This window comes from Neovison vison, chromosome 1 (assembly GCF_020171115.1).
Source record: "Neovison vison isolate M4711 chromosome 1, ASM_NN_V1, whole genome shotgun sequence".
NCBI lineage: Eukaryota > Metazoa > Chordata > Mammalia > Carnivora > Mustelidae > Neogale > Neogale vison.
The window spans coordinates 287,915,001-287,931,877 of NC_058091.1; the positions used below are offsets into that span (position 1 = coordinate 287,915,001).

Genomic DNA, 16,877 nt, shown 5'->3' on the forward strand with positions numbered 1-16,877 from the left:
AGCGAAGGGAGCTCCCACAAAAATGTTTGCCCAACATTTCCTTCTTTTGTTCCTGCATCCCAGGTTCCATTCTTACTCTTCATAAAACTGATTTTTTTTTGCCAGAATGTTGATATTTCAAGTTTTTCTGCCTTTTAAAAAAATTCCTGTAAATTTGGCTGCATGTACAAATTCATTAGCTGGAAGTCCCATCCTTGGCGGCATACAGGGATCGTAAAGTCTGAACAACTTTATTAGTCAGCTTATTAGCACTCGTTAGAGCAATTTTTTTGTAAATAATGTCTGACTCTTTAATAGTGTCTACCCAAGGCACCAGTTTGCGGCCATCACGGCGCTTAGCCTCAGTCCAGGAGCCACTGTAGGAGCCTGCCATCCACTGAACACTGAAGCCACTGCTGGTTTTCTGTACTACTCTTGCAATTTGTGGTCGATCTTTGTACTTTGGACAGCAAATAGCGATGACATCCATGACGTCAACACTTTCATTCATCTGTGCTGCCAACTCCGTAGAGTCTGAATTTCGTTTTGACCTTCTCAATGACTAAAACATTGGGAGGGGGGAAAAAAGACGAAGTGTTACACAAAAGAATTTTAGTGAAATTTTTGTTTTTATTGCTTTTAATCCCTTGACGCCGGGAGTTGGGATTTCCCAGCACACTTCCATTGCCGGCAATGAGACGCACCGTGACCGCCAGCGCCAAGGGGTTAACATATACTTGTAAAACCATATAACTCTTAATTTGTACCCGTGTCTTTACTCTTATTGATATATAAAATTATATATACATATGAACCATAAAGCTACATAAAACTTAGCAACAATAAAAAAGGATAACACACATTAATACAATCCAAAGAAAAATTAATAACCCTTTATGCTGGATAAGTCTCATTTCTGTTTTTTTCTTTTTTATTGTCTTTTATGTTAAACTTTCTACAAAAGGATGTATAAATGGTTAAGTAGAGAATCTCTATCTACAAAATGTTTTCTCTCATAAGTATTACATTACTTGGTGTACATTTAATAGACTGACATATATAAGCACATAAAAATCATTTTACGTAATACGCTGCGAAATACGTTGACTCCTCCTCCGCCTCACCCCTGAAGTGCCTCCTCCTCTATCCTCCCCATCACTTTCATCATCTTCTGTCTCTGCTGCTGCATTATTTTTAGGGCTGCCTCCTCCAAGCAGCGAGGTAATTGCTTTGTTCCGAGCATTTGTACTAGCCGACACCTCCCCTTCTTCCTCCTCTTCATCAGGGTCCAGATGTTCCATGAGAAGTTTGAACTACAAAAATTAGATATGAATTTAGAGTTAAGTAAATAATCTTAAAGAAGACTGTTAAGTCCTTAAATATTTCCTGTTTAATTTTTTCCTAAATCTTTTCTAGGCAGTAGTTGTGAGTGGGTCCTAGTTTAGCAGCTAAATAGATTTTAGCTATTGTCCAAGACAGGGCCTGGCAAATATTTTTTATAAAGTGCCAGATAGTAAATATTTCTGGCTTTGCAGGCCATATCGTCTCTGTCATTACTACATAACTCTACCATGATAGTGTGAAAGCAACTAGAGACAACACCTAAACGAATGGGCATGGCTATTTCAATACACTTTATTTAAATGGGCAGTGGGGGAAAAAATAAAATTAACAAACAAACAAACAAACAAAAAAAACAGGCAGCGGGGGCCAGGTTTGGCCCATAATCTGGAGTTTGCTGACCCTGGTCCAAGTTATCAAGTAACCAGATGATTAATAATTAATTACTGAGAGACATCTTTCAAGTTCCCTAGCCCCGTGGCCCTCTGCTAAGATAAGAAGATAAAAGAGGAAGAAAAGGATGTTAAAGAATTTAAAAAGAGAACTAAAATAATTTTCAGCTTTGGAGTATAAGGTTTGCAGTCAATGAATAACATGAAAAGCACTTCGCAGGTTTCATCGCTTAAAAAAATTATTTATTTTTGGAGAGCAAGACGACAGAGAGGGAGGGAGAGAGAGACAGTGTGTGAATAAGGAACGGGAGGGAAGGGGGAGGGAGGAAGGGAAAAGGGGAAGCAGATTTCCACTAAGCAGGGAGCAGAATGCCAAAGTGGGGCTCTATCTCCAGATATGGAGGTCATGATGGAAGCTGTAACCAAAAGTCAGACACTTAACTGACTGAGCCACCCAGGTGCCCCTGTGTAAGTTTCATTCTTGGTCAAAAATATTATTAGTTATGTTCAGCTCGTTGTTTTAAGTCGATTAAAATAAAAAAATTATTTTTATTTTTTTAGGGACCATCTCAATCCCCCCCATGTTTTTAAACATAAAGCTTTCCTGTGATAAAATATGCACAAAACTTGCCATTCTAGTGATTTTAAAGTGTTCAATTCATTGCCATTAAGTATATTTACAATGTTGTGTAATCATTATCACCATCATTTCCAGAACTTTTTTCATCCCAAACAGAAACTCATTCTGGACCTATTAAAACAACAGCTCCTCATTCCTTTCTCCCCCACCGAGGCCCCTGATAACCTTTTCCATTTTCTGTCTCTAGGAATTTGCCTATGTTTAAAGATATTTAAAAAGCACATTTTACATACACATACTCTCACATATCTGCTAACTGCGTATTTATGGAGGATGCATACAAGTACATAAGCCTGTATTACCCTTCTGTAAGAACACGTGAAAAAGCAGGAACACTGGTTGCCAGGAAGGAGAGCTAGAGAATGGCTGAGGAGTGCAGGAGGATGACTCTTCCTGATTTTTGCTTTTGGGAACTATAAACCATGTAATCTACTGAATTAAAAAGAAATACATAAGCGGGCATGGCTCTTCCCTGAAACTTGCCTATCGAATCTCATTCTCACTAAAATAACGTTGAGTGGTGGACCAGCGTTTTCGAGGACGAAATATGATGCAATGGGTGAAGTGGGAAAGGCAGGCAGGCTTCAAGTAACTCGTTAAAACCACACAGAGAAAAATAATCCTGACGGTTCATGAAGCTTCCATGTCAGGGAGGGAGCTATCTCTGTCCAAAGAATTTAATTTTCAAAAAAGTATTTTTAGAAAATATACTTTGGTTTTAGTACTCACGTCTAGATACTGTTTTACTATACTCCTCTTCACATCTTCAGTGATTTTGGAATTAGCCATATCACTCCGCAGGAAGTCCAGTGTTTGTTTGGGATGAAAATGAACTCCTGTTTTTCGGTTTATCGCCTTATCATACACTTTCGCAGATTCAGATGGAGAGTATTTCTGAATTTTACTGTTTTGGGAAAACAAAGTCATTGACTTTAAAATTTTTTCAGGCATTTATATTTAAAGTGATTGTAGTTAAGCGTCACTAATAAACTTTTTGTCACAGAGATTTCAACCAGTGAACTTCTACACGAAAATAATTTTAAAAAGGGACGTAAAGACATAAAGGCCAAGATTAAAAAGAATAATATGCTCTTGTTTCCAACAGTATTTGTCTTGAATAGAGGGATCATTTAAATGTAAGTAATTTCTCAAGTCTGTTTTTGAATACCATGATAATGACTGTAGAACAGTATCAATATAAATACTGGTTTACCTCCTACTTTCTTACCCTCCAACTATTCATCCTCTATACAGCAGCCAGAATGTTTACAAACCTGTTTCATATTATTAACAACTCCGGCTCAAAAATCTTCTCAACTCTCTAGCACTGCTCCAAGACCTTACAGGGTTTTACATTATTTTGAACTAGTTGCCAATATTTAACATCAAGGTATTTCTCATAAAAACCTGGATTATCTAGCTTCTCTTGAAAAAGTGGAAGCTCCTGGCCACATCATGCCCACCTTCTTCCATGGTAACAAACTGATGAATGTCTGAGTAATACCTGAGCCCCTTAAATAAAACGTTCTCTTTCTAGTTTGCCAGAGAATTTCTACTAAATCTACTTTACTCTGTTTCATGATCTGTCCTCTAAGAACATATGACTTTGTGATTCCTAGTAAAGGTTTCCATGAATATGAAAAATGACCAAAGTTTCATGGGTATAGGCAGAAAAAAAGATACCTATAGCCACTAATCAGGGGTAAACTTATAGGGCACTATAATATATAGTTGCTAATCAGTCACTAATCAGGGGTAAACTTATAGGGCATTCACAACAATCAGCACTTTCCTGTCTCTTACTTTACAGAGCACATTAAAGACCACTTGGGTTCTCCCGGAGCTCAGTCTAGTTGGTGTGCATCTATTCTTTATTCATAGCTCTTTGAAAACTTAAATTTGCAACCTATTTTAAGATTAGCCTAATTTTCTAGTAAGATCTATTTAAGGAAATCAAAGTAAGTTCTTTCACTTAACAACGGAACTAGTCAATGTTTTTCCTCTCTTAAAGAGCAAACAAATTGTGGTATATTACGAACAAAATATTATACAGCAACAATAAGGAACAAACTCCTTCTTTTAAAAGGAACATTTTAAATATGTAAGTAAACATGCAATCAAAACTGGGTTTCACTGCTAGAGGGAAGAGGGTGGGAGGGATGGGGTGGCTGGGTGATGGACATGGGGGAGGATATGTGCTATGGTGAGGAAAAAAAAGATTACACACACACACACAAAACAACTGGGTTTCATATATCTTTGTAATTTGAACAGGGTCAAGTTTTTCCTCTCACTGGTTATGTAACCTTACCTATCAGAAAATCCACAGAGATTCTTCAAATGTTGTTTTAACATCAGAAGCAATAAAATACCCTGGGAGACATTTGCAAATTCAATTAAAGGAGCTGAATTTTCTGGCAAACATTTCATCACTGAATTTATATCATCTTCTGAATCTGAATCTGAATCTGAATCTACACGTTTTCGTGACTTCCGAGGCCTGGAAACTTCTTCTTCACTCTCACTTGACTCATTTTCCTTACTAGGTGATGATTTTCTCTCTTTCCTTTTGTCTTTTACCATTGACTGGGGAAAAAAAAAGGAAAAACAGTAACAAAATACGACTAATAAATAATTGTGCTCTATTCATAATCATCAAAAAGCATCTCTACATTAATATTTTATATATTGAAACCTTCTGACTTTCCATGAACAACACTTAGGTTCCAAGACTAAACAAAGTCATATATAATCTATATACTCCATTGCTCTGATGCCCCCCTCCCTAAAAGCTCTTCTCAAATATCGAAGAGAAACAATTTTGTTATAGGATAGAGATGAAATATAAATTAGTTATAAAAATATCGATTTGGTATAGGTAAGCCACCAGAGGAAAAACACTAATTATAATTTAAGTAAGGGCACTTAATTTAAGTGCCTGGCTGGCTCAGTCAGTAGAGTGTGTGACTCTTGATCTCAGGGTCATGAGTTTGAGCCCCACATTAGGCATACTCATTATTTATTTATTTATTTATTTATATTATTATTATTTTTTAAAGATTTTATTTACTTATTTGACAGACAGAGATCACAAGTAGACAGAGAGGCAGGCAGAGAGAGAGAGGGAAGCAGGCTCCTTGCTGAGCAGAGAGCCCAACGCGGGACTCGATCCCAGGATCCTGGGATCATGACCTGAGCAGAAGGCAGCGGCTTAACCCACTGAGCCACCCAGGCGCCCCGGCATACTCATTATTTAAAAAAACAGAGCTACATGTAATTTAACTGAAGAGAACATAACAGGCTTTAACACCCCAACTTCTATCAAACTTTTAAGAACTTTTAAGTTCTTAAATTTTTTTTTAAGAACTTTTAAGAACTTCTCAATAATATGCAACTTTTCTTAAATTAGTTAAATTCTGTGGGTATTTTTTTTTGTACTTTACGGAACTGTTAGCTCTTAAAAAGAAAGTCCGCTGGATTTAACAGAGGGGAAAAGACCAGATTACAAAGCAATTATTACTGTTTAAGAAGAAATAAAACTGCAGAAACACTTATAAGTATATTTACAACAATAAGTGAAGTGAAATAAAAATATGATGACTAAAGTTTCTGGGAAATTATTAACTTCTCAAACTTTAAGGGGCACCTAGGAATTCTGTTAAAAATGCACACTGTTTCAGCAGGTCTAGAGTGGGACCTGAGGTTCTGTTGGTTCTAACAAGATCTCAAGTGAGGCCTGTGCTGCAGGATCTTGGTGCACATTTTAAGCAGCAAGGGTTTAGTTACCTCTATAATTCCAACCCTTGGGTATTATAATAATCTCCCTGATGTACTACTGTGATCAGGGGGAGCTTTGAGCAAAACAGTTTTGTAAAATGAGATCTACTTGCATCATCCGGCACACGAAAATATTCCAATTAATTTTTAAATAATTAACTGAGTGCCTACTAGGTGTTCAAGTGCTATACTGGGTGCAGTGAAACCAATTACATGTCCTCCTACAAACCGTAAGAGAAGACATACAGAGAAAACTGGGTGAAGATTTTGGGCACAAAATATGCCAGTTCCGTTAGGATACTAGTGTTCAGGGACAGGAGATCAACAGTATTATACATTTTGTTTTTCCTTATAAGTAAGGTACCTATTTATATCTCTTTAAGTATATTATTGTGATCTACAGCATTACCAGACTTCTAGAACAGCAAGGTGCTTTAAAATGGGGTTTAAATGAATATATGAATGGACACCAAACACTTAAGATCAGTGCTTAAAGTAAGAGAAAAATAGAAGTGGGATGGCTTATCAAAAGAACAACATATATTTATATATTTATATACTATAAATATATATATATGTGTGTGTGTGTATATTTCCACTTAAATGATCTGGAATGGAATGGTTTTAGGTCTTTCTTAATAGAAATGAAATGGCAACCCACTTCTTCTCCCCAATTCAAGCACTGCCCCAATTTTAATAAATTCATTTAGAAAGACTTTACCTGAAAAGAAAAAAAAAAAAAGAACAATGGAAACAGAACAGTGAAAACAGCATGCCTGCACTTTGACAGATGCATTAAGAATAGTAATGTGTGTAACTTACCTCCTTGAATGACTGCAGTAGGTTACTACCAGAAACTGAGAGTGTAATGTCTATATGATGCATTATAAACAACGGCTCTTCCTGTGTCTGGTATGGAAAACAGGCTAGATTGTCTGCTATATACAAGAGCATATTCACTTCTGTTTTCTGTAAATTTTAAAAAAAGGTACACATGTTTAGTGGATAATCTAGAAATCCATCCAAAAAGCCTTTTTAGAAAAAGTATCAGAGGGCACTTTCACCTCAGTCAATGTTTCAGAAAGAGAAGGGTAAGGGAGGGAGGGAGAGAGCAGGGGAGGGAGGTAAGAAAAAGGGATGAGGGGGAACATAATTGGATTTTATAAAATAATCTTACACCCATTTAAAGAGATTTCATAATGACTTATACCATGGACCTCAAGAAGGGAAGAGGTGAAATTTTTCTGTGCACCCAAGTGGAATTCCCTGCAGTATTCTTATAAAGTATATGGAATTTTTATGATAAATCCATACCACATCAGAAAGTATACATATGAATTAATAATGATTTGTCATTGTGCTTCTAGGAGTTTAACCCATATGGAGATCAGTTACACACAGTTACTATTCTGCCCTCAAAAATAAGTGGTAATCATAGTACTAACATGTGGGTTAAAAAAAAAAATCAAAGTTCATGTATTTAAAAACATTTGTCCATTTCCTACATATCCAGTATCAGTCATTCTGACAGGGCCATATCATAGTCTTACAAGATAAAAACTCTGAGGGAGGCAAAATTTAAGGCAAAAGTTATGGTTACTACTAGTTGTTTGCTTTAAAAAGAAGTAATAGAGACTTTCAGCATTTCATAATCATATAGAATGAATATAAACAGAAACTCACATTAAAATTTAAATTCCTTTAAAACACAGCTTAGGGAAAAAAAAAAAAAAAAGGAAAGAGAAAATACAGCAGTCAAAACACACTCCCCTCTCCTGCCATCTCACCATCCTGCCATGCAAACAACCCAAAACCCAACTGTGGCATCAGCAACAACAAAATCCCAAAGGACAAATGCAATAAACCTAACTCTATTTTTTGTTTTTTAAATATGTATCAATTTCTATGTGTTAAAGTTGGGGAAATGCAGACATAGGACTCCACCTTGTCTATTAGTTTTAACACTAATTTATATACGTATTTTTTTCTCCTAAAACTGAAAATGTTCAGGACTATTCTGAATAAACCTTTTTAAAACTCTGAAATTCTTCAACTTTGGTCATAAAAAAAGTCCTGTATTGCTCGTTCCTTTAAAAAATCAAAATTTCTGATGCGCCTGGGTGGCTCAGTGGGTTAAAGCCTCTGCCTCCAGCTCAGGTCATGATCCCAGGGTTCTGGGATCGAGCCCCGCATCCTGCTCTCTGCTCGGCAGGGAGCCTGCTTCCCTCTCTCTCTCTGCCTGCCTCTCTGCCTACTTGTGATCTCTCTCTGTCAAATAAATAAATAAATCTTAAAAAAAAAAATCAAATTTCTTAAAAGAATACTCTAGAGCTGCTCCTGCCATGTCTTCCTCAAGACTCTTCAGTCACAATCAAGCTTGTGTCCCTCACTCTTTGATGGCTGCCACCTAATCTCGCCCCATTTCTTTTTTTAAGTATCTTATTCTCCTTGACTTCTGAGTAGTACCGGACATTACTGTCCACCCCTTCCTTCCTGAAATTTTCTTCTTCCTTAGTTTTATCTTCCTACCTCTTTGACTAATCCTCTATGTCCTTCTCAACTCCTTTTCAACAATCCTATTATTTTCTCAGGTGCTCAGGACAAAAATATTCCAGTTATCCTTTGACGATTCTCACACAGCCTTATTTGATTTATTACTTCTTCACAACACTTCTTTCCTTCCCTACTGTCATAAAATAGATCAATCCCTTGTTGCCTCCAGTATGAACACAACGCTAAAAAAAAAATCCATGTTCCTGAAATGCTCTTTGGCATCTGTCCTCTTCATTTTATTTAATGCTTTTTTTGGTTTTTCACTGTCTACAAGATCCTCCATAAAACCATGCCTCATTATGACCTTTCTGCTCCAGTCAAATAATAATCTATTTTTTATCTTCCACACATTCTTATCTTTGAACCTTTATTATCTTTTTACCCCTGGCTTAAGCAGTGGATCTATCTCATTTAACCTCCCAGGCCTTCAGTGATTTGTTCCTCCTCTGACATCCTTTGTTGGGACTAGTCAGGACACAGCACTGCATTATGACAGCTGAATTATCAGCTTAGCACTGCGCATGCCGGGGTGACAGAATACTGAGCTAATGACAGAGAGCAGGACAATGAAACCACACAGGAATGAAGCTCAGGAGATGAGATAAGGACTAGAGAGAATCAACAGCACAAACCACCTGGCACGTAGAGTATGCCAACCTTAACATATTTACTTCCTGTATATTGCGTTCTATCACCACAATTGGAGGGAGGTAAGATCGGTGAGGGAAGACAACTATATCACACCATTTCCATTCCTAGCATGATGATGCCCTCTATACAATGAAAACTTAATACTGATGATGATATGATGGTGGTGGTGGTAACGATGATGATTAAATTATATTTCAAGTATTTCTGAAATAGATGCTTGCAATATTTATTTGCTAGATCACGTACAAAAAAATTTCACGTAGCACTTAAAAAGAAGAGGTCTAGTATGTATCTACATTCTGGCAATTTAAATTTTGTTTTATTTTTAAAAATTCTAGTTTGGGGATAATAACAAAGCCAACCTTTAAGTGAGTAAAACACAAAAAACCCCCACAACCCTTCTTTTGTTCTTTTCAAAACTTTACACACACATAGGCTAACTGGTAAGCTCTATGTGGGCAGATACTACATCTGTTCCATCTACTATTTTATCTTCATCTCTTAGCATGATGACTACCACACATGGCAGGTGCTGAATAAATATTTATGCAAAATGAATGAATAAATTAAGAGATAAGCTTAAAGAACAGGTTGTTTTTGCAACTTGTACAATAACCCAAAGGATCAAAACTGTAATTACACAAAAGTGGGCTCTTCATTAAGGAAGTCAAGTTAAACAAATTAGGATCTCAGCAGCCAAAAACCTACAACAGTTATTCTAACAATATTTGGGCGTGACAGAAATAAGTGCAATTTCACCTTATTAGTGAAGTAACCTATCCCCCGCTCCCAAGTGATAGTTTAGTGATTGAAAGTTATGCTTAAAGGAACAGTTATCGAAGTTTGTAAGACATTCAGTATGGAGACACAATTATATTTTATCCGTCACTGTATTTGTACTCATGCAAAATTTTCCCTCCCGATTTGACTATATACCTTATAATTACTACAGGAGACGTAGAGAAACACATACTTAATACAGTCATTATTATTTAGTAAAATGGTAATATTTTCAAAATGGTGACTACTTTAGGCATAAAATTTATAGAACATTTATTTTCTTAAAATAGTAAGTTTTTATGCTTACAGCTGTGTCATCAAAGAGGTTGAGTAAAGAAATCAGAAAGGCCCGTCTGTGCTGGCGGTTTCCACGGATCATGGAGTAAAGGTGTGAACACAAAGCACTAGAGGACTCATCTTGTCTGAAACCCCTTACAGGATCTTTTAGGCATGTGTTGATTGCCTGTTGTACCTGGTAAGACATCTTCATACCAGCCACTGCTTTCATCTGAAATCAATAAAAGCCTCATTTTTGACATGGAAATTAATTAAGAGTCAAATTAAAAATATGCTTTGAGCATTATAGCCAGAAGTTAACTCCACTGTTTGGCTTTCTTATTTAAAATAATAAAATCATGGAACTCAAGCGGCAGAAGGAATATCAGAGATTACCTATTGCAACCCCCTTGTTTTATGTAAGAAAAAAATATCAACAACCAGAAGAGCCATTACTGTCAACTTCACACAGTAGGGACTAGAACCCATGCATCCTTATTTTTAGTCCAGTCACCTCTAGCTCAATCTTAAGAGTTAGTCTTAAACACCTTGGGTGAGAAATTTAGTTTCATGTTTGGAAGTAAATACTATGCAAAAGGTTTTATTCTAATATGAATATGGACAGGACATTTATCAAGGTAATGGTATACCAAAGAAAGACATTTAAGTTTAGGGGATACAATTTAAAAACACATACATGAATGAATCCAGCATATTTTTTGTCTATTTCCACAAGTTGCTGATCAGCCTTGTTCCTCATAGCTGGTTCCGGGTCTGTTCCCATAGCAATTAAATACGGTACACACTAAAATAAAAATAAAGGTATTCTTGCAGTGCAAATCAATCAATCAATCAATAAATAAGTGAATGAAAGGATTTGTAAGACATCACAGTAGTAAAAGCTCTGTATGGTCATGACATATATAAAACTTGCTGTATACTGGGATATATATATATATATATATTTAGCTTTACAGGCCTTCCTATAAATGTCATATCTTAGTGCTCTTTTAAAAATGATTCATCTTGGGGGCACCTGGGTGGCTCAGTGGGTTAAAGCCTCTGCCTTCAGCTCAGGTCATGATCCAGGGTCCTGGGATCAAGCCCCGCATGGGGCTCTCTGCTCAGCGGGGAGCCTGCTTCATCCCCACCCTCCCACCCCCGCCCGCCTGCCTCTCTTACTTGTGATCTGTCAAATAAATAAATTAAAAAAAAATTCATCTTCCCTTAGAATTTATCTTAAAGGGGGAAAAAAAAAGCAATGAAGCACCAGCAAAAACACTGATGTGGTGAAACTGAAACAATTTCAGTGTTAAGCAAAGTTTCTTTAAACACATGTTCCTACACTAAGATTATCCACTTAAGATTATGACATATAATACAAATATATAATCTAATACTTTTTCAAGCTTGACTGAATTTGGTATGTAAAGATAACATAGGACACAAAGTAACTTGTCTTCCAAATTTCAAAACTGGGAAAATATAAATTCTTCCACAGTACTGATTTTATATAGGGCTTTAATGATCAGTCAGTCTGATAGCTACTGTTTTGTTAATAGCAAATCCACTGGATTTCTTTCTTCTTTTTTTTTTTTAATCCACTGGATTTCTAAACTCAAAAAATACCTATACTATTTTCAAAGACTCTGAACCAGTGATGAGACCTGAAAACAACAAACAGCTTAAAAATAAACAAAAGCACAGCACTAACTGAAAAGGATGATCATGGATTAAATCCTGAATCAGGGGGAGTAGGTCCATAAAGAATATTACTGACTTGGGGCACCTGGGTGGCTCAATCGGTTAGGCATCCAACTTTTGGTTTCAGCTTGGGTCATGATCTTAGGGTCATTGAGACTGAGCTCTGCATGAGCTCCATGCTCAGTGATGAGTCTGCTTCAGATTCTTTCCTTCTTCTTCTCCCTCCCCCTCTGCTCCTGCCCTGGCTTGCATTCTCTCTCTCTCTCACTCAAATACACACACACAAAAATAAAAGCTTTTACTGGCAAAATCTGAAAATGGGACTATTATTAGATAAGATTGCATCAATGTTAAATCTCCAGAATCTGATGACTCCATTATGATTTTTTTAAAAGAGTTTATTTATTTATTTGACAGACAGAGATCACAAGTAGGCAGAGGCAGAGAGAGAGAGAGAGAGAGAGAGATGGAGAGAGGAAAGCAGGCTCCCCGCTGAGCAGAGAGCCCAAAGCGGGGCTCGATCCCAGAACCCCGAGATCATGACCTGAGCCAAAGGCAGAGGCTTTACCCACTGAGCCACCAAGGCGCCCCTGAATTATGATTCTGTAAGAGAATGTCTCTGTTCTTAGAAAATATATATATGCTGAAGTGTTCAGAGGTAAACAGTTACAGTGATATCACAATATTACTATCAAATGATTCAGAAAGAAGTGTGTGTATCAAGAGAGAGATAAAGGAAATATAGCAAAATGTTAATACTGAATGAATACAAGTGAAGAGAATATAAGGGAGTTTCGCTGTGCGCTCTTATAATATTTTTGTTTGTGTGAAATTTTAAACAAAAGTTTTAAAAAGCAAATATAATAATAAAAAACACAACCAACTAAGGCCATTCAGAATACCAGCAAAGATTCCTAAGTATCTCAAAAATTCAAGAGTCTCAACACATTACCATACATTTTCTTATGTGATCTTGATGATGATGACCCTGGGTCACGAACTGGCTAAAGAGTCATTAGGGTGTTTTATTTCAGGACATAGGAAGAACATAACATATTCACATAAAGCATATTTTAGGAAAAGTTCTATAACAAACAGCCAAAATAAAAATTTTAAAGGATACAGGCTTTTGGTTATTTAATAAATTCCCTTCTGTAGCCTATGGTACTGTCCTGAACATGTCAGATGGACGGTGTACACACTACTGCAGCATTAGGTGCCAATCCTTATTGACGCTGACATGTCTTTATTATGTCAGTTAGTCCTCACTTCAATGCTTTGAGGTATTAGTAGTCGATACTACCTCCAATGTACAGATGAAGGACCTGAACTTAGGTAATATAATTTACTTCTCTATGGACTAAAACCCCCCTGCTTAACAGTTAGAGAATAATCTTACCCCCAGTTAACTCTCCTGACATTACAGGCTATTGGTTCTTAGGGATGAGTCAATACGGATTAAAACAAATCATCCCTACTTAGAAAACTGATTTCAAGTTCATATTCTGCCAATATAAACTGGAAATCTGTTGAAGAGACAAAATCATGAATAGAAGGGTATTTTATAGTAATGACAACATAGGAGATGGATTCTTAAGCATTTAGGACAAAAAAACTTAACAAGTAAGATAAAAAAAAGAACTACTATCTATTCTTTAATCACAATGTCATCAAATGGTAACAAATTTGGCTCTTTTAGTAAGTGCTCCACTATAAAACATACTTACCTGAACTGGATGAATGAGACCTTGGTTTAGGGTCAATGCAATGACATTCAGAGCAAAGTGGCGTACACTTGACTGGGTGTGAAAAAATGCTTCCAGCACCTGTTTGAGGTAAAGCTGCATGATGGAACTACTCATCCCTGAGGACACGTCACCCATTTCTTTTAGATCTTCTTGTTTTGCAACTTTCTTCCCTACAAAAGTAAACATATTAAGGACATGTATATTACCTTCATGAAATACACCAAGTTAGGCCACAACCAAAAGCACAAAAACTATAGCTAGTGCTCTGGCTCGGTGGCTATTAATCTTTTGTGTGTGTATATCTCTGCCAGAGACACCTTTGAGAACCTGAGGAGAACTATAATCTCTATCCTCCTGCAAAATGTTAATGTTTGTACATACATTAAATTTCAAAAACTATTTTAGGGAGTTTATAAATACCCTAAAGGCTAGCTATGGTCTTAAGATTCTTCTTTAACAGAATGTCTTCATTTACTACGTAAGGAAATTCAGGCGTCTGAATTACAAAACAGAGAGTATTCTAACTGTTGCCACACTGTGAAATTTAAAAATAAATTTTTACTTACAGTCTCTATCTGCTTGTTGCATCCTTGTATCCTCTTCTTGTAAGTAGGTTTGGAGATTTTTTAACACTTGTATTTTTAAATTTACTGAAGAGTTCTTATCAGATAAAATGTTATTATATAGATTTTTCACCTCTTGCTCGAACATTAGACTTGGATGCTGAATAAAGGCAAATCCTAATGAGAGAGAAAAAAGTATCTTGATATAGTCATATTAAAATTAAATATAATACTTAATGAAAATACTGATAAATTATATAAAGAGTTCCTTATTTCAAAAATTAAAACTTAAAATGACTGGAAAAATATATATGCTAGCGGCCTTACCCAGAGAAGTATTAGAGCAGGTACTTCTTTCCCCATGAATTAAAAACAAGAAATTGCATTTCAAAGGAGAATTTCACACAAGAGGAAACCTTGAGGAGGGAGCAGGGCCTATTGGCTAGGGGAGTGGATTAGGAGTCAGGTGTCTTGGGTTCTATTCCTGGTCCACCACTGACTTGTAGTGTGACCTTGGGTGAGTCACATAATCTCTCTGTGCCTCAATTCTCCATCTGTAAAATGGGGACAATAATATTTACCACCCACCTACCTCAAAGGGATGTTTTCAGGATTTAAGAGGTAAAGTCTGCAAACATTTTTTGGAGCCCTAGCAGAAAGTACTACATTGGCATTATTAAAAATTAATATATATTTATCCATTTGATGAAACAGAATAATTCTAGAATAAACTAGAGCTAACAATATCTTCCTTTTATTTTTTATGGTATTATAATGAAGCCACAATGCTGAATCCTATAATCATAAGTTAATAAGCAGCAAAATAATACTATTCATGCTTATTTATACAAAACGCTTACTTATGTAAGATAAAATGAAGATCATTAATGACAGTAAGTATTACTGATGCCAAAAAACTAAACCCAAAGCATAGAGTGATCAGAGAACTAATCCAAGGTCACACAGTATAATTATGGCCCAAGCAAGATGTCATTTATTAACTAGTCTAAAGCCACTATTTTCTACAAAGTGCTACTTTTTCAAGTTAAAATTTGCACTATTTGTTCTTTGAATTAACACTTTAATTTTTGTCACTTCATATAACTTACGTTCAGACTGAATATTAATATTTGTGCTGCCGAAGCGAGCACCAGACTGAATATTAAAAGATGCACATTTGGCTTGAAGGTAACACTGTACTAATTTAACTCCCTAAAGTAAGTGATACCTGAATTTTTAGTAAATTTGCTATATGTAATTTTCTGAAGGGGATGAAGAAGGAATATTAAGTTTAAGTTTATTTAAAGAAATCAGTTAAGTATTTAGTGAGGTTTAGGTAACCAAAAATTTATTACTTACTCTTGTTCAAAAGACTAATATAAACAATTGCTCATGCATATTAAATTCTAAAACTTGTTAATGCTACCAAAAAAAGTTTTTGTGATGAACAGAGAGGTTACATGACTTGCTCAAGGTCATCCAGAAAGTCACTGGCTGAGCCAAGAATGGAACCCAGGTGTCTTAACCCCTAGTCCTATATTCTATACAACAAATCCTACTGTGAATAGAAACATATTTAAATAAAACAACAGTTTAGATTCACATTATTGTAAAATTTGTCCAACCTCTCAAACAACCAAAACTATAAAGAAATTTAGATTTAACTTACCTAGACCAATGATGGCTTTTGTTTGTACTTCTTCATCTGAATGTTTTGTAAAATACATTAACAGTTCAAGTACTTTATCCTTTATATTAACCTAAGGGGGAAAAAAACACATTCAAGCAAATGAAGAAGAGTAACTTCTCAATCAGCTTTCAATCATACAGGAAAAAACCTAAAAGCAAACAATGAGAATTCCCACATGTAAACTTCACTAAGGAATAAATCATCCATAAATCTATAAATCCATAGATTTTAGCACAGTGAAATTAAAAATAAAAGTCTGTGACAAACAAGTTTGTGTAAGAACACAAATTAACAGACTGTTCCATCACTGAGAAAATTAAAAATAAATAAGTAAATAAAGTCAGCTGCTTACCCAGCATGTCTTCTGTTACAGAGCTGATAGAGCTTGTGTGACTTCTTGTTATGAACCAGTAACAGTGTGTAGATCAGAGGCTAGTCTGAGAACCATGTTTTGGGTTGCACTGCTTCAGAATTCTCATTAAACCAGACTACTCTAATGCTGCTTTTATCCTGGGTCATTAGTAATTTTCAGTTCACAGAGTCACAGAGTCCTATTTTTTAGAGCATACTAAGTAATTAATATTAGAATCTTTACCTTACTGTTGCCTTTAAAATCCTCTAGATCAAAATCAAAATGCCGACATAGTGCTCCAACAGTGAAAAGGGATCTGAGAAGTGCTGGTTTGTTTGTTAGAAGTGAGGTGTTATTTGGGTCTTCCTGGTGCTGACTTTTTAATTTTGAAATGGCACCTATTGAGATAAGTAATATTTATTTACAAGAAA

At 35.9% G+C, this 16,877-nt stretch overlaps 1 protein-coding gene across 2 annotated transcripts in view; it reads right to left on the reverse strand.

Annotated features, from left to right (window-relative positions):
* Window positions 1–16,877, reverse strand: part of NIPBL (NIPBL cohesin loading factor) — a 204,686-nt gene that overhangs the window by 446 nt on the left and 187,363 nt on the right. Inside the window, exons 37-47 of one of the 2 annotated variants that reach the window (XM_044232572.1) lie at window positions 16,690–16,844; window positions 16,074–16,164; window positions 14,408–14,581; window positions 13,821–14,011; window positions 11,087–11,194; window positions 10,421–10,621; window positions 6,952–7,098; window positions 4,664–4,938; window positions 3,082–3,256; window positions 1,104–1,292; window positions 1–541 (exon numbers count right to left, since the gene is read on the reverse strand). The exon at window positions 1–541 is cut by the window's left edge and continues 446 nt beyond it. In XM_044232572.1, the coding sequence (XP_044088507.1) occupies window positions 176–541; window positions 1,104–1,292; window positions 3,082–3,256; window positions 4,664–4,938; window positions 6,952–7,098; window positions 10,421–10,621; window positions 11,087–11,194; window positions 13,821–14,011; window positions 14,408–14,581; window positions 16,074–16,164; window positions 16,690–16,844 (2,072 nt within the window). In that variant the 3' untranslated portion in view covers window positions 1–175. Of the gene's footprint in view, window positions 542–1,062; window positions 1,293–3,081; window positions 3,257–4,663; window positions 4,939–6,951; window positions 7,099–10,420; window positions 10,622–11,086; window positions 11,195–13,820; window positions 14,012–14,407; window positions 14,582–16,073; window positions 16,165–16,689; window positions 16,845–16,877 lie in introns of both variants that reach the window. The other variant, XM_044232579.1, reaches the window with a different exon arrangement.